At 34.5% G+C, this 16103-nt stretch overlaps 1 protein-coding gene across 1 annotated transcript in view; it reads left to right on the forward strand.

Moving 5' to 3' along the window:
• The first annotated feature begins 7900 nt into the window (after positions 1-7900).
• Positions 7901-16103, forward strand: part of LOC143222854 (E3 ubiquitin-protein ligase TRIM9-like) — a 60361-nt gene continuing 52158 nt past the window's right edge. The window contains exon 1 of the mRNA XM_076449945.1: positions 7901-8738. Coding sequence (XP_076306060.1) covers positions 7977-8738 — 762 coding nt within the window. The 5' untranslated portion in view covers positions 7901-7976. The remainder of the gene's footprint in view (positions 8739-16103) is intronic.

A 16103-nucleotide genomic window follows, 5' to 3' on the forward strand; every position in this document is an offset into this window, starting at 1 on the left:
TAAACCGTTTATGCTATGCATTTAGTCAATGGAGTATGTTCCCAGGATCCATGTAATTACGGAAGGAGACAAATGGAGGTCGGGAGATCCCGACAAGCCCCCCACTGGCACAATGGTATGTTTGTGGATTTACAACGCTAAAAACCGGGTTTCGATACCTGTAGTAGGCGGAGCATGAATAGCCCATTGTGTAGCTCATGCTTAATTCAAAAAGAACAATAATTCCCGGCAAATTGACGAAATATTTATAAGAGGAAGAAATGTCGGAGGCCGAATTCATTTTAATGCGGAGAGGACCATCTTTTGTTGTTATACCATTGCACATAGTTTCTATTCAGATAACCAGAATAATTTCTTTACATATACATATTTGTTTATATATGTTATCAACAAACGGAAGATATTTATTTACATCACCTAGTATTTTTCAACTTATAAATTCTGTGGCTTTCACACTGCCATCTATTGAGTAAACAGTAATTATAAAAACCGAGATCTTTAAGGGCATCACTGTATCCTGTGTGTACGTGTTTTCCATATAGGAAAGCCACATTAGTCTATCTCTGAGCCCACCGAGGGGAATCTGACCCCTGATTTTAGCCTTTTAAATCCGTAGAGTTACCACTGTACTAGCGGGGAGCACACTGTATACTGATCGCTAATAGAACAAACTAGAATAAATGCTTTCATATCAGTAACAAAGCAACTATTTTGTAAGATATTTTAAAGTTTTAATGTTATCGTTGACACTAAATATTATACTGTATTTCGATCTTTTAGCGCTATAAATATGTATCCATCTGTATGAAATTATAGTTATCAAAAATCATGATTCTTGTTGGCATGTGATTAATAAACATTTCTTGCAGCCCCTCTAACTATGCTGTATAAAACAATCCATTCCGAGACACTCCCTACCGTAACCACTTATCTATATGTAATTCTTATCTCTTTCAACCATTGCATCATAAAATCATGTTAATGAGAGGTGCAGTAAACTTCGTAAATGTTACACTTCTCTGGTCCTAACTAGTTTGTAATGTCACGCTTCTCGTCCTCACTAGTTACAGTGTCATAATCCTCTGGTCCTGACTAGTTTATAATGTCATAATTTTCTGGTCCTGACTAGTTTATAGTGCCATAATTCTTTAATCCTGGCTAGTTTATAATATTGTTTTTCTCGTCCTAACTACTTAAAATGTCACAATTCTCTGGTCCTGACTAGTTTATAATGCCATAATTCTCTGGTCCTGACTAGTTTATAATGTGATATTTCTCTGGTCCTGATAAGTTTATAATGTGATAATTCTCTGGTCCTGGCTAGTTTATAATGTCATAACTCTTTGGTTTTGACTAGTATGTAATGTCATGATTTTCTGGTCCTAACTAGTGTATAATGTCATAATTCCCTGGTCCTGACTAGTTATAGTGTCATAATTCTCTAGTCCTAACTAATTTATAATGTAATACTTCTCTTCCTGACTAGTTATAATGTCACAGTCTTCTTGACCTTACTGGTTTCTAATCTCAAAATCTTCTGCTCCTGGATAGTTTATAACGCCACGCTTTTTTGTCCTGACTAGTTTCTAAGATATACGCACTATTGGTTGATTTATTTTATGAAACTCTAACCCTCATGAATAATCATGTGTATATAAATGTATAAACTGCCATATTTGAAATTTTATTGTGACCTGTGACCTTCTTTAAAATTAAATACTTGCATCTGTATGGAAGTATGGAGAGATTGCGTATGATTCAACCAAAAATTAAAGTATTTATAAAAGAAACACAATCAATTGGGTCAAAAGCAGGTTGTGCTAATTTTGTTCATTTTACATACGAGTTAAATTACCCGTTCTTGCACAAGTGTCAAAATCACTTAGTACAGGTATTTAAAACATGATTAAATTAATTTTAAGAACATTTATTTAAAAAGTTAATTTTATAACATTATAAATTCTATCAAAACATTTAGTTTTCAAAACAAGAAAATTAAACAATCTAAACTAAATCCTCTTCCAACACCACAGTGACTGTTTTTCCAGCCAATATATATGTATATATCCATATACGAGGTATGATCAAAAAGTTCTAAGACTTCACTTTTGTACCGAAGAATAATGCACATACGTCAATATTATATGTTATCCCATTCAAAGTAATCACCCCCAGCTTCAACTGTTATGTGACTAAGTTCTCCTTTCACATTACTGCAGATGGTTGGAATGTTATCAAATCTCTTTTCTTTCAACTTAATTTTGATTTTTTGGGAACAGAAAAAAATCACAGGGGGAAGATCGGGAGAGTATTGGAGGGGAGGGTATCACAAGAATGTTTTTTTTCCGCCAAACATTCTTGAACAGACACAGCATTGGGTGAACGTGCGTTGTGATGGTGAAGAAACCGGTGGCCATTTTCCCACAGCTCGCGTCGATTTTTCCTAACTTTCTCCCTCGAGCAAATTAAGACATCTTTATATAAGTCCTGGTTAATGTTTTTCATCTTAGCGACCGTTTCGTCAGTATATGATGTCGACGATCGCGCAGAACGTGGGTCATCTCTGACCGATTCCCGGCCATCTTGGAAATGTTTTAACCACTGATAAACGATAGCCTCACTTAAGCAGTCATCACCAAAGGCAGTTCTTAACATTTCGAGGATTTCTGTTCCTCCTTTACCATTTTTCACACAAAACTTGATGCAAACACATTGCAATTCTTTTCTGTCTATTTTTATTACGACAGGGGCAAAATATACTTCTGTCTTTGAACACGGGTACAAGGTTTGGAAAAACGGCTTGTTCGTGAGGTAGATCACTATTTGTACTTTGTGCACACCTCAATATATAGTCATGTAACTACTTCGCAGATTGTAGATGATCTTTACCCTAAATTACTATGGAGATTCATTAGGTCCATGCAGGGGTACTACAACTTTTAAGTTTTGCATTTTGCGGTTTTTATGGCTATTGTTTTCGATGTTATCACTACCTCTTCTCCTATGGATGAATCTTCACTAAATTTGGTGTGAAGGTTTACTGGGTCCATGGGAGGGTACGTACAAAACTTCAGTTTTACATTTTGGTTTTTTATGGACGTTATACTATTTTCACCACTACTTCGCTCCATATTGATGAACTTTCACCAAATCTGGTACGAAGATTTGTTTGGTCCATGCAAAGATACGTGGAAACTTGTGGTTTCACATTTTGTATTTTGCAGTTTTTATGGGTGTTTTTGCGCTTTTTACAATTACATATAATGGAAGCAACTTTTCACGTCATAAGATAATAAAAGGTTTTTCATTAAACACAAATATACATAACTTCCCTCCAGGGAACAGCTTCTCCAGCTAGTATGTATATTAAAGACTCCTGGTGGGTCAACGGTAAGTTTACAGAATTACAGCGCTAATTTGCGGGGTTCAGTTCCCCGCAAAGAAAAGAGTTAAAATATTTCACTGCGTTACACTGGGCTGCCATCCAATAGCACAACGGTGTATTTGTGAACTTACAACACTACAAACCGGGTTTCGATACCCGTGGTGAGTAGAGCACAAATAACCCTTTGTGTAACTTGGTGCTTAACTTCAAATAAATAATATGTTAGGCTAAAACAAGCTAATTAACACATTTTTCTATAAACGTTGCTGTTATAAATCCTAACCATTTAAGTATTGTCAATTTCAGCTTGAACTCAACTCACGATTGCTATTATAAATTACTCAGTAGAAGAAAATACAAATTAACTATTTCTAGTAGCTTTAATATTTATACGTTACACAATTAACATCCATTCAACGTTACACACTTAATTAACATCCATTCAAAATTAGTACTTGTAATACATTTGTAAATACTTTTATATTTTCCGTCATATAATTTCTTAGAATCTTTTGCATAACATTGGAATAAAAATCCATTCTAACACAGTAATAACTACTAGTAAGATATTGAGATTACTTTGCGCGACCGTAATTTCCATAAATATTTTACTAACTGTGGACTACATTTTACAATAGTTAGCAAAACTGCATAAACGTATATGAAAGAATGCTTGTTTAAGAAATTTCGCACAAAACTACATATTGGCGATTTGGGTACAGTCGTCCCTACTTTAAAACTGATAGGCTAGTGACTCACCACTAATTTTTGTAACATAACCATTCATCACTAACCTTTGTAACACTCTTTTCTGACCAAATAGTGGTATTTGACCACAACTCATAGCTCCAAAGTGCTGACCGCGTTTTTACAGACGAGACAGGAACAATTCACAATCCCGGATGCTTACTATTAGAGCACCGAGCATGACACGAAACAAGAAAAAAAGTCTTCATTTGATATTAAACACATTTTTATGATAAGGTAAGATCAAACACATAATAAAATAATAGCATTAAGTATTAGATATTGTTTTTGAATAATCCAGCATAATAAATTAGAGAAAATAAAACGAGATAGTCATATCCGATAGCTATTAAAAACTGTTACGACTTTCAGTGATTACTGTACGTTAACCTAAAAGGAATTCACTTAACTTATTAATTAATTGATTGACTATTATTATTATAATCCCCGTCATACCAAACATGCTCGCCCTTTCAGCCGTAGGGACGTTATAATGTACAATCAATCCCACTATTCGTTAGTAAAAGAGTAGCTCAAGAGTTGGTGGTGGGTGGTGATGACTAGCTGCCTTTCCTCTTGTCTTACACTGCTAAATTAGGGACGGCTAGCACAGATGGCCCTCGTGTAGCTTTGTGCGAGATTCAAAACAAATCATATATTATTATACTTATTAATTTTAATAGGGTTTTATTCGAAAGACCTATTTAGCAATAGGCTACTCCACCATTTAATTGTCTATAAAAATCTCTATGGTAAAACGAAGTCAATTGAACTTTTATGTTTGGACGACATCTAAAAAATAGGACTGAGTCGTTAACTATAAAAAATATTCTCGTTATTCAGTTACTACGTGAATCTTGATTAGCGATTATTGAGATAAAAAGTTGTTGTTTTTAACTTTCCATATCAGTAGTCATTATTCCGTACAAAACGCTGTACAAGTTAATTATCCTGGTTGATCATCAAAAGGTCTAATGACGCATAAAAATTAAATGTACGCTGATCGTATCGGTTTGTACGAAAACTTGATTAAGTAATGACGAAAGTGAACTTGATGTTTGATGTACTTATACGATACAAACCATGGGAAAAATCGACGTTGTACAACACGAAAATAACAGCGATGTAGGTTTTCAAATTCATCTCCAAAATGAATAATTCTAAAAAAAGATGTATTTACTTCTGATAAAGAACACTTTCGTTTGTAGTAAACATTAAAAATTATCACTAAATTCTATTTTGCAAATGTCAGTGTATTTTATTCTTTTTTCATTATGACTGATTTTATCAGAATAAACAATCCGTTTAAGTAGGATTTGTTTGTTTGTAAGTAGTGAGCACAAAAATACACAATTAGCTATCCCTGCTCTGCCCATCAAGGGTATGGAAACCAGGTTTCTAGTGTTGTAAGTCCATAGACATGCTGTTGGGCTACATGCAGACTGTGAATATGAAAAGATGATAATTCGAGGACATTACAACTGTATGGAAAATAAGTTTTTTTTTTTTTTTGGGTCACATGTCTTAAACACAGTTCATTACAGAGACATACACAGAGGGGGTGAAGCGTGGGTGGGGGTAGAAATTAAATCAGGCCTTTCTTCTCTCATACCCCCAAGGTGACCTTTTTCTCAGTCATAAAAAAAAATCCCAACTACTAAAACACGTGACTGATTATACACCTTACTTCCTGTGAGTAATCAGAGAGAAAAGGTTTTAATTTTAAAATGAATGGCACACAAGCCCTTGCAAGTCTTTACAATGGAAACATAATTCTGATACTTTATTAAGTGTTGATTTGTAAGAATTCACTGCTTAGCCTTAGGCTTCAAAAGTGTTTGAAAGAACGGTTGAATAGGATTAAACGAAGATCCGCTTATCATTTCTACCTTACGTGGGCAGGGGCAATCCACAGTCCAAAGTATTCTCAAACGCCTCTCCCCTCATTCCGCAAAAAAAAAAAAATTATATCAAAAAATAATACCTTATTTTTTTCAGTTAACTCCTGCCATTATAACGGCTTCGGCACGCTACTAGTCCTTTCCATTCCGAAATTGCAAATTTTAAAAACTTCAGAAACTGCAATTTGTCAAGAACTGTCAAACAGAGCATTTGTTCTGTTGCTTGTTATTAGGGTTAAAGATGTGAATAGGACTAGCCTCTGATATTTTCGTACTGGATTTTTGGATTATTCTATGTTTAGCATATTTAACAACAAATTTCTAAAGTTTATAAAAATAAATATTGTTTTACATTTGTGTTTATGAAAGTTTTGGTTAATACCAATTAACTAAAATAAGAAATTATAAATAATTAATATAAAAACAAATAGTCGCACGTACAAAGCAACAAACTACGAAAGGCCTTTAGAGGAAAAGTATGGTTCGAATCTCTCGCAAAGCTATCTAGCGGTCTCTAAGTTAGTAGTGAAAGACGAAAAGAAGGTAGCTAGTTATGACCACCTACTAGCACCTTTTGGGCTGTTCTTTTACAAAGGAATAATGAGATTGACCGTTACATTATGACGTCTCCACAGCTGAAAGGACAAGCATGTTTGGTGGAATGGGGATTCGAACCTTAAGCAAAAACAATGTATAATTATACATATATATATATGTATGTATATATCATGACAAATGATTATATTTTTATCACGACTTCAACATGCAAATGAAAAATATTATAAGAAACACCTACAAATAGTTATTTAAAAACTATCAAAAAACTTTCTCAAAACGACTTAGACCACTAAAGCCACTGTTAACATTATTTTTGGTTTGTTAAGTTCGCCAATTGTTTGTCACATTTTTGCCTGCTGGAGGAACGAGTGTGTTTTATTATAGCAAGCCACATCAGGCAATCTACTGTGTCTACCGAGGAGAATCGAAACCTAAATTTTAATGTTGTAATTACAAAGACTTACCACCGTCCTACCAGAGAACGTATAACAGATAATCAGCCCATTATCCAGCTTTGTGCTTGAGAGCAAACAATCAATCTGTGATATTTAAAAACAAACAATAAAGAACATAACAAGGACAAACAAGCAAAATAAGTTCGTTTATCTCTAAACAACAACAACAACAAAAAAGAAAAAAATATTTCACAAACTTTTCTAAATGGATCCAAGACTGTTTACTGACTCTTTTGTATTGTATTTTATTCACTAATCTTCTATTGGAGTGACAAATCAACCATCGTAACAATGAACACTGTTACATTACCAAAATATATGGGCCCGGCATGGCCAGGTGGGTTAAACATGCTCGCCCTTTCAGCCGTGGGGGCGTTATAATATAACGGTCAATCCCACTATTCGTTGGTAAAAGAGTAACCCAAGAGTTGGCGGTGGGTGGTGATGACTAGCTGCCTTTCTTCTAGTCTTACACTGCTAAATTAGGAACGGTTAGCGCAAATAGCCCTCGTGTAGCTTTGCGCGAAATTCAAAAAACAAAACAAACAAACCAAAATATATTATAGAAATAAATGTAATTAACTTAAACTCAGCGAAATTCCAAAGTGTCAAAACATAAGACTTAGACTAATTGATTCAGTAAATAATTCCAACATCAAATGTAAGAATTAAAACAAATAAATAACATTAACCTTGTTTTGGGAGTAATAAAAGTAATTTGATAATTAAATTTCATATCCCGCATAAGATATACGAATAGCACGTACTCATGCTAAGTTACATTCGTTTCGCTAGAGGGCAGTTTAAGTACAAATGTGATGGTTATTTGATACGCATGCGCCGAGTGAGAGAAAAAGCGTCATTTGGTGCATGTATTTGGTTATGGTACGAGGTTTGTCAGTTCCTAAGTTAAATCGAGTATGAAAGAAAATGGAAGAGGAACTACGTTGTCCGATTTGTAAGCAGTTTTTTCACAATCCAGTTTTATTACCTTGTTATCATTCTATTTGTTTGAAGTGCGCTCTTCACTGTCAACAACCTGCACAACAAAGTCAGCAGCATTCAGACGATTCTTTAAACAGTTTAAATGAAGTCACTTCAGATTATTCAGATGTTGATAAACTTAGTTTAGTTAGCGAGACCGATAGCGGAGTGGTATGCAACAGTCGACCCAACAGCTACGTAGGTACACCAAATTTTCATGGTATTTTGTTCCCACCTATACATAGTAGTGCTTTGTCTCTGGTTTGTCCATTGTGTCAGAAAATTATTTACTTTGATGACAATGGAGCCAACAACTTGCCTAAAAACCGAACTCTCCAAAACATTGTCGATAAATACAAAGAAGCGAGAAACTTACCTGTTTGCTGTCAACTATGTGAAGGCGACCCGAGTGAAGCCGTTGTTATGTGTGAACAATGTGAAATTTTTTACTGTAAAGTTTGTCGGGACGGTTGTCACCCAGCTAGGGGTCCACTCATAAAACACTCGTTAGTTAGTCTTCAGAAAGGAAAATTAACTTTGAGAGCAAGAAACAAAGAAAGAAAACTGAACTGTTCAGAACACGCCGAGGAATCTTTAAGTATGTACTGCATGTTATGTAAAGTTCCAGTCTGTGTTCAGTGTCTAGATGAAGGCAATCACACAAACCACGATGTACAAGCTTTGGGAGCCATGTGTAAAGCACAGAAGGTATAGTTGCACTAGTTTAATAAACATTAATAAAACGTTGAGCAAAATCTATTACCTCATAACATATTTTAGATTAATTTTACATTCATACACTGAGTGATAAATGTTGAGTAATTTTATCTCTGTAATTGTTCAAAGTAGGCATCTTCAGTAATAATGAGAATAAGTAAACAAAAGTAATTTTAGAACTTTGTTTTAAAAGGTTCTTTAAACACTGAGTGAAAAGACAGGGGTAGAATTAATTACCGAAAAACTAAACCCCAGTCAAAATAACAGCATTATATTATGTTTTTCAGTGTACTTTTATAAGTATGGACACATATAAATACATGTTTCTTCAGGTTGCTAACCCAAGCTGTGCCGATTAGCCTTCGATAGGTGAAACTGCGGTCCACAGCAGAGGGGTACGGCCAATCAAAGTAAACATTGGGCCTCTACGTCACAGATTCTCCTTTTGATTTTACCTTTGATAAAATTGAAAATAAATCTTTAACATATATAGGTAATCACTAAAAACGTTTCTCTTATGCTACGAATCTCTTTTAAGCTGAGAAGGTCCACACATGCGTATTGTGATATTTTGTAAGAATAGCCACGAAGAAAATACATATATATTTTCCTTTTCGGGTAATCAAGACACACGGTAAGATGTCGTGCGACCAACAACAAAACTAAACAACAGTGCGTTATTCACTAGGATGAAACTTTGATTTATTTAAACATTCGTATAATCGCTATATCAAACGAAAACCTCCCTTTTTTGTATGATAGCTCTATCAGACCTCCTTACATTACGTACCAAATTTAAAAAAAAATCGCTTTAACCTTTACCGTTTTACATGAGGCTAAAGTTAGCGTGAAATTCTGTTGTTGTTTTCGCACTAGTGATAAATCAGACTTCCAGTTAATGTTTTTCGAATTTGACACATGTCTGAATACATGTTCCTCTAGTTTGAAAGCAAATTTGGATGCAGTATCTCAAGTATTCTCGGAAATATGGACAAAAATTAAGCTAAAATCTCGTAAATATTTGCGCTTGTCTGGAAAAAAAATTGGCTACTTCGATCGCGCTGAAATTTCCATCACACGCTAGAGGGTGCCTAGAAATAAACAGTTTTTAATTTTGTAAAAATCGGATGCGGAAGTTGGAAGTTATGATCCCGAAACCACCATCGTGTAAAAATTGTCACTTTTTTTGTACTACTTTACATCATATTGCAAACGATACACAAATAAAAATGTGCCCCTGCTACGTGATTACATTCCTTTCTGGCACATACCTAGCACATTTTATAATATTTTATCTGATATATAAAACTACACAACGAGTGTATTTAAAAACAGTTTGTCTGAAAAAAGGCATGGAAAACATAAATCAGTTGAAAAATATAAACTCAAAGTAAGTAAAGTACTGAATAAACTCACGTCACTCCAAATTTTGCAGGTGCTTGATTGGTTTGGTTTGTTTTAAATTTCGCACAAAGCTAAACGAGGGCTCACTGCGCTAGCCGTCCATAATTTAGCAGTGTAAGACTAGAGGGAAGGCAGCTAGTCATCACCACTCACCGCCAACTCTTGGGTTCCTCTTTTACCAACGAATAGTGGGATTGACCGTACATTATAATGACCCCACGACTGAAAGGACGAGCAAGTTTGGTGTGATCCAGGATTTGAACCCGCGACCCTCCGATTACGAGTCGAGTGCTTTAACCATCTGGCCATTTCGGGCCCAGGTCCTTTATGCTAATTATTTTATTCGAAAGTATATAAGGTTTATCCTTTTTGATAATTTTTACCTAATGAACAACAACAACAAAAAGAAAATATATGCTGTCACACACACAAAAACATTCCGACAGAAAGACGTGAAATCTGAGTTTGCGACCAAAAGGATAAAATATTGATTATTAAAATTTTATGAAAACTACTGTGACTAAACTTTCAAAATTCCACAAGATTTATAGATTATAATTACGTATTATAATTTATTCCGGATGATACCCCAGTTTATTATGTTGTGTATAATTTATCTCGGACGAGTCTCCGATATATTACGCTACGTACGTTACGTATTATGATTTCACATCGCCAGAAATTTTAATTTAGAAATTAATTAAATGTAGATATGTAAAAAATTTGACATTTTCCAACAAGATTGATATACACACTTTTCTTTTTTTTTTGACATAAATATATTTTAATATATAAACAATAATGCAATGGTCTATGCTTGATGAAGACGGACATACGAACACATTTTTGTATTTTTTTGAGAGCCTAATATGATCAACGCTGCGTGGTGGAGGTATACATTAAACGTCACCTTTCTCAGTTATATCAGCTGAAACCCAGAAAATTTACAAAATATTTTGTTATGGTTTTAGTTTACCAAATACACAATGATATTTTAAAGAAATTGATCAAAAATTAAAATATCAAACAGTTTGTTTAAGAAAATTATTTATTCATAAACACCTTAATTACAAATACCTGTAAAATGAATTGTTAGAAATTGCATTCAAATGATTGTTATGCTATTGGGAATACAGAATTCCAAAATATAATTTGTTTTATTGCACTTCATATAAAGCTACTTGGGGGATATTTGCGCTAGTTGTCCATAATTTAGAAGTGGCGGACTAGAGGATAGATAGAGAGTCAAAATCATTCACCGTCAACTCTTGGGCTACTCTTTACCAACGAAAAGTAGGATTGGCTATTTAATTATAGCACCCTCACAGCTGAAAAGAGGGAGCATGTTCAATGGCGGAATTCGAATCCACGAACCTGCTATTGTACGTCTATTACCGTAACCACCAAACTTCTAGAAAGAGATATAGAGTTAAACGTATTATTAAAGATAGGACATTTTCAAGTTCTCGACCATAAGGCTAAAGTGAGGTTAACTAGTTGGACCTCAACGACGTTGGGACTTGTTCACTTCCGTTAGATTGAAAGGTTTGTTTAAAGACAACTGTGAAAACTGGCTGAAAACAGGCATTCTGCAGTTTGAGATTGAGACATAACAGTTTTTCATCCTAACCGTTCAGAAGTTTCAGGAATACTGCCTGGTAAAGTTTCCGTTCATGTAAGCAGTGAGTGACAATCCAATCTAAACTGGAAAATCCACACAACCACTGTCACAGTACCCAACAGTCAAAATGACGTCTTGTGCTTATATGATAATTCTGAAATTATTACTACTAGTTTAACTAGTTTGTTTTGTGGTCAAGTATGTCCTAATCGTTAACGTGACATGTGAAAAGAAAATGTGAAAAGAGGAACATTCAGTTTGAGAATATCAATATTTTCTCTTTTTTTTATACCACCTCTGTATATGTTTGTAATTTGTTTGTGTAAACATTATTATATGAGCTATAGTGCAGTGTTTACACTAGTATAGAATGGCCGCATTGTTTTGCGAGATTCAAAGTCCCTGTCGTGGTTAACAAGGGCTTCAGTTTACGTATGAAACATTCCATTACCTTCAATTACTTCTGCACTTATTGTAAGGGTACCTAAGCACGTGCCAAGTTTAGACATTCTAGCTTGTGAGAGGGGTATGAGCACAGAATCCCACTTGGGGGACAGGAATACAAAGCCTGTGTCAGGTTAAGGTTCAGTGACCTTGAACTCTTACTTCTGGAGCCCTTTCACGACTGGGAAGAGTTTGCAAACAAAGTGAGAAATTTACACAAAACTAGAATTAATATAGAACATCGTATGGATAATTTACTGGAAGCTTTACGATTTAAAGAAATTAAAATATTAATTTCTGTGCATTTGTAGCATGAACGAAACATGTTTGCATTTCACTATTTCAAATTAATTTTTTTATGTTGCATTAATTTTCGTAGGTATGACGATTAAAATTTAGTAAACGTGAAAAACATATGATTACTACATAGATGATAGGTAGTTGAAACAATTTTATGTTGAACTTTGATAAAACAACACGATGTAAATAAGTTATTACACTATTCTGCTTACATAATGTGCGAAAAGTGTAACCAAAGTAGGTATTTATATTTTATTTAACGTTAATATCTATTTTTCTCACTGATTTGATATTCAGTGAAATAATCTATACTTTGCATTATATTGTGCGTTTTGTGATGCTTCATAAATATTTTAACCAGTCAAACCAGTCCTTCGGATCGACAAATCTGTTATATGATTGTCATACAAGCCTGTTCTTGTACTGGTCTCGTTCCCAGTATACTAGACTGGAACCGGAGGCAATAAATACACTTAAGTTTTGAGAGGGGACACAATGTTGGTGGCCATGAGGCAACCCTAGACAGTTTACCTTGGCTTTCCTTGTATGGTTTCTCTGCTAGTAGCAAAACTACCTGTTAAAGTAGATGCTCCTTTATAGTTTCCTGTATCCGAAGGCGATATATTCTGGATTTTTGCTGAAATTATGCACTAACGATTTCTTTAAAAGAGACTGCTTCTTCTGGCTCAAATGTATAACAAATAAATTTGATATTCCCATACAGCAGTATTTCTTAATTTTAGAAAAATGTTAGAATTTCAAAAGTTGTCATGAAATGAAAAAAATCAGTTGAAAGAACATTTAAACAGGCCGCAAAAATTTAACAGTTTACCATATGCAGTTCTTGTCGCTTTTATAAAATTTGGAATATTAAGTTTGATTTGTTTCTTAAATAAAATTTTATTTGCAAATTTTCATTGTGGTTATAAGAGCATTTACTTACCATGTATAGTACTGTGCAAAAATATTAGGAAAAAATCAATTGTATTCTAGGAACAATGGAAGGTAAATCACAGGTGAAACATCAAAAATCTTATTCATTTTTCATATTTAGTACAACTAAAACTTGTTGAAAATCAAACGGTTAATGTTTTAGTGTGTCTTTCTTTTGATTTAATAACTGCAGACAACCTTTCAGGCATTGCTGCAACGTAGTTAATCAAAGTTCCCTTTGGGATTTTATTCTCAGTGTCTCTAATACACTCCCATAAAGTTTATTTTGAAGTAACTTTTCATTTGTCAAGTTTTCGATCTATCAAATCCCAGAACTGCTCAATTGGGCACTGTGGAGGCCACTGAATCACTTGAATGACCCCCAGCAGCTTCTTTCTTAGTTAAATGATTTATGTATCGGTTGAATGAGCATTTGGAGTCATTACCTTCTTGGCAGTAGAATCCTTTATCAATAATACGCAAATCACTGGGTTACCATGACGGAGCAGTATCTGATGATACATGTGCTAGTCCATTATTCCATCTATTTTGCAAATATCTCCTGTCTTCTCAGCAGAAAAACACACACAAACCATCACACCGCCTTCCCTATGCTTCATGGTAGGTGTTATGCATTGAGGTATCTTTCACCTTTCTCCCTCCAGATGTACACCTGCACTTTAAACCAAATATTTCAAACTTAGACATATCTGTCCATAACACCCTTTTCCAATCAGCAACAGTCCAGTTTTTGTACTCTTTAGATAATTTCAGTCTCTTGAGAATATTTGGAGACCGAAGTAAAGGTTTAACTGATACACAACCAATGTATCGTTGAGTCTTCTTGTCGTCTGGACACTTTTGTCAATTGGTACATGGTCGTTTATCTCATGCTTGAGATCACTGGCAGTCTTCCTTCTGTCCCAAAGGCTGCATAAACGAACACCTAAGTTCAATGTTTTGCTTTTGACAATGTTTGGGGAGCATTTCAAGTCTGTAGCAATTTACAACTCACAGTAAGCGAGAAAACCCATGCTTTCCTTGATCAGTTGAAAGTTACAACATATGAAAGTTTCAGAATTCAACAGCTGTTTTTATTGTCTCAGAACATTTTAACATTACTTAAATGGATTTTATATAATTCCGTAAATGGTGCCTTAATTAGCGTTTCATTGATCAATTGGGCCTCCTTTCAATGCCCGAGTCTTTGACTAATCAATGATGATGTAAATCAAGCATGAGTCGTGATGCTTTATTACAAATAATTTGTACTACGGCCTTTAACAGTTGAAATAACATATTAGCGGTCGTGTATAATATATATACAAGTGAATAATATTCAAATTAAATTATGTGTTTAAGAAACACAAATATTTCTCTTTATTTTACAACCGAAAGGCTTTGTACCAGTTGATTTTTACTTGTTATATAGATTGTTTAAACTTTGGGTTTAAAGTGACACATTAAGGTGTGCATTTATATTTGTTTGAGAGTCAAGGTTAAATGGGATTGACTTCACAATCAAGTGAATAAACTGGCTTCTCCTGAACTACAAGTATGAGATGTTCTAAAACAAACGTCATAAGAAGGCATTGTTAATTGTTAAAACTTTTTATTATTATTACTGCAGACTGACAGCATTCTTTATCAATTACAATGTTTTGTTTTGGTTGAGAGAACCGTGTATTATGTAAAATTACGCCACCCTTCGTCATAAAGAAGTAATACATTTCTGTCACTGACAGACTGTTATACAAGGAAGACAATTTTATATGATTACTTAGATAACTGAATTTTTATGAATAAAGTAGGTCCTCTATCAGAAACAGCACTACTTTAGTTTTTCACTGTATTTCAGTTATCACCTGCTATGTTTTCTATACAAGCAAGCAACAGTTTTTAGAACATTTCTACACTTAACTCGCAGAGTCCAGAAGATTATACTAATGTTGTAGCCCGACATGACCAGATGGTTAGAGCCCTCAACTCGTAATCTAAGGGTCGTAAGCTCGAATCCTCATCACACCAAACACTCTTGCCCTTTCAGCCGTGGGGGCGTTTACGTTATAATGTTGCGGCCAATCTTACTATTCGTTGGTAAAAGAGTAGCCTAAGAGTTGGTGGTGGGTAGTGATGACTAGCTACCTTCCCTCTAGTTTTACACTGCTAAATTAGGGACGGCTAGCGCAGATACTCCTCGTGTAGCCTTGCGCAAAATTTAAAAACAAACAAACTAATGTTGTGTATCGACTTTTTTCTTGTAAGAGTGATACTAGTAAAAGCAAATCTCCTTATTCTTCTGAACAACGCCAAGTGACTCAAAATTTATTTCTAATTCACCACCTGTGTGAATTTAATTACTTTAACATAGTGTTGATTTTGTCTCAAACCACTTGCAAAACGGCATGCGGTAATATATAATGAAGAAAAAGGTGTTGCCTTTCCTCAGAGAGTTTCGCCAGTAAATGGTATGCAACATTGTCCATAATATCGTAATCCGACAAGGTATCTAATCACAGCTTTTTTATCTTAATTAAAAACAGACCAGCACCTTGTTACTACTGTAAAGGTTTATACGATTGGGACACAGAAATAGTATCCAAACATCTTGCAGGTTGTCATCAGGTCTATTCTATATGAAGCAAATAACGAAA

The sequence above is a fragment of the Tachypleus tridentatus genome, chromosome 8, assembly GCF_004210375.1.
Source record: "Tachypleus tridentatus isolate NWPU-2018 chromosome 8, ASM421037v1, whole genome shotgun sequence".
NCBI classification, from domain to species: Eukaryota; Metazoa; Arthropoda; class Merostomata; order Xiphosura; family Limulidae; genus Tachypleus; species Tachypleus tridentatus.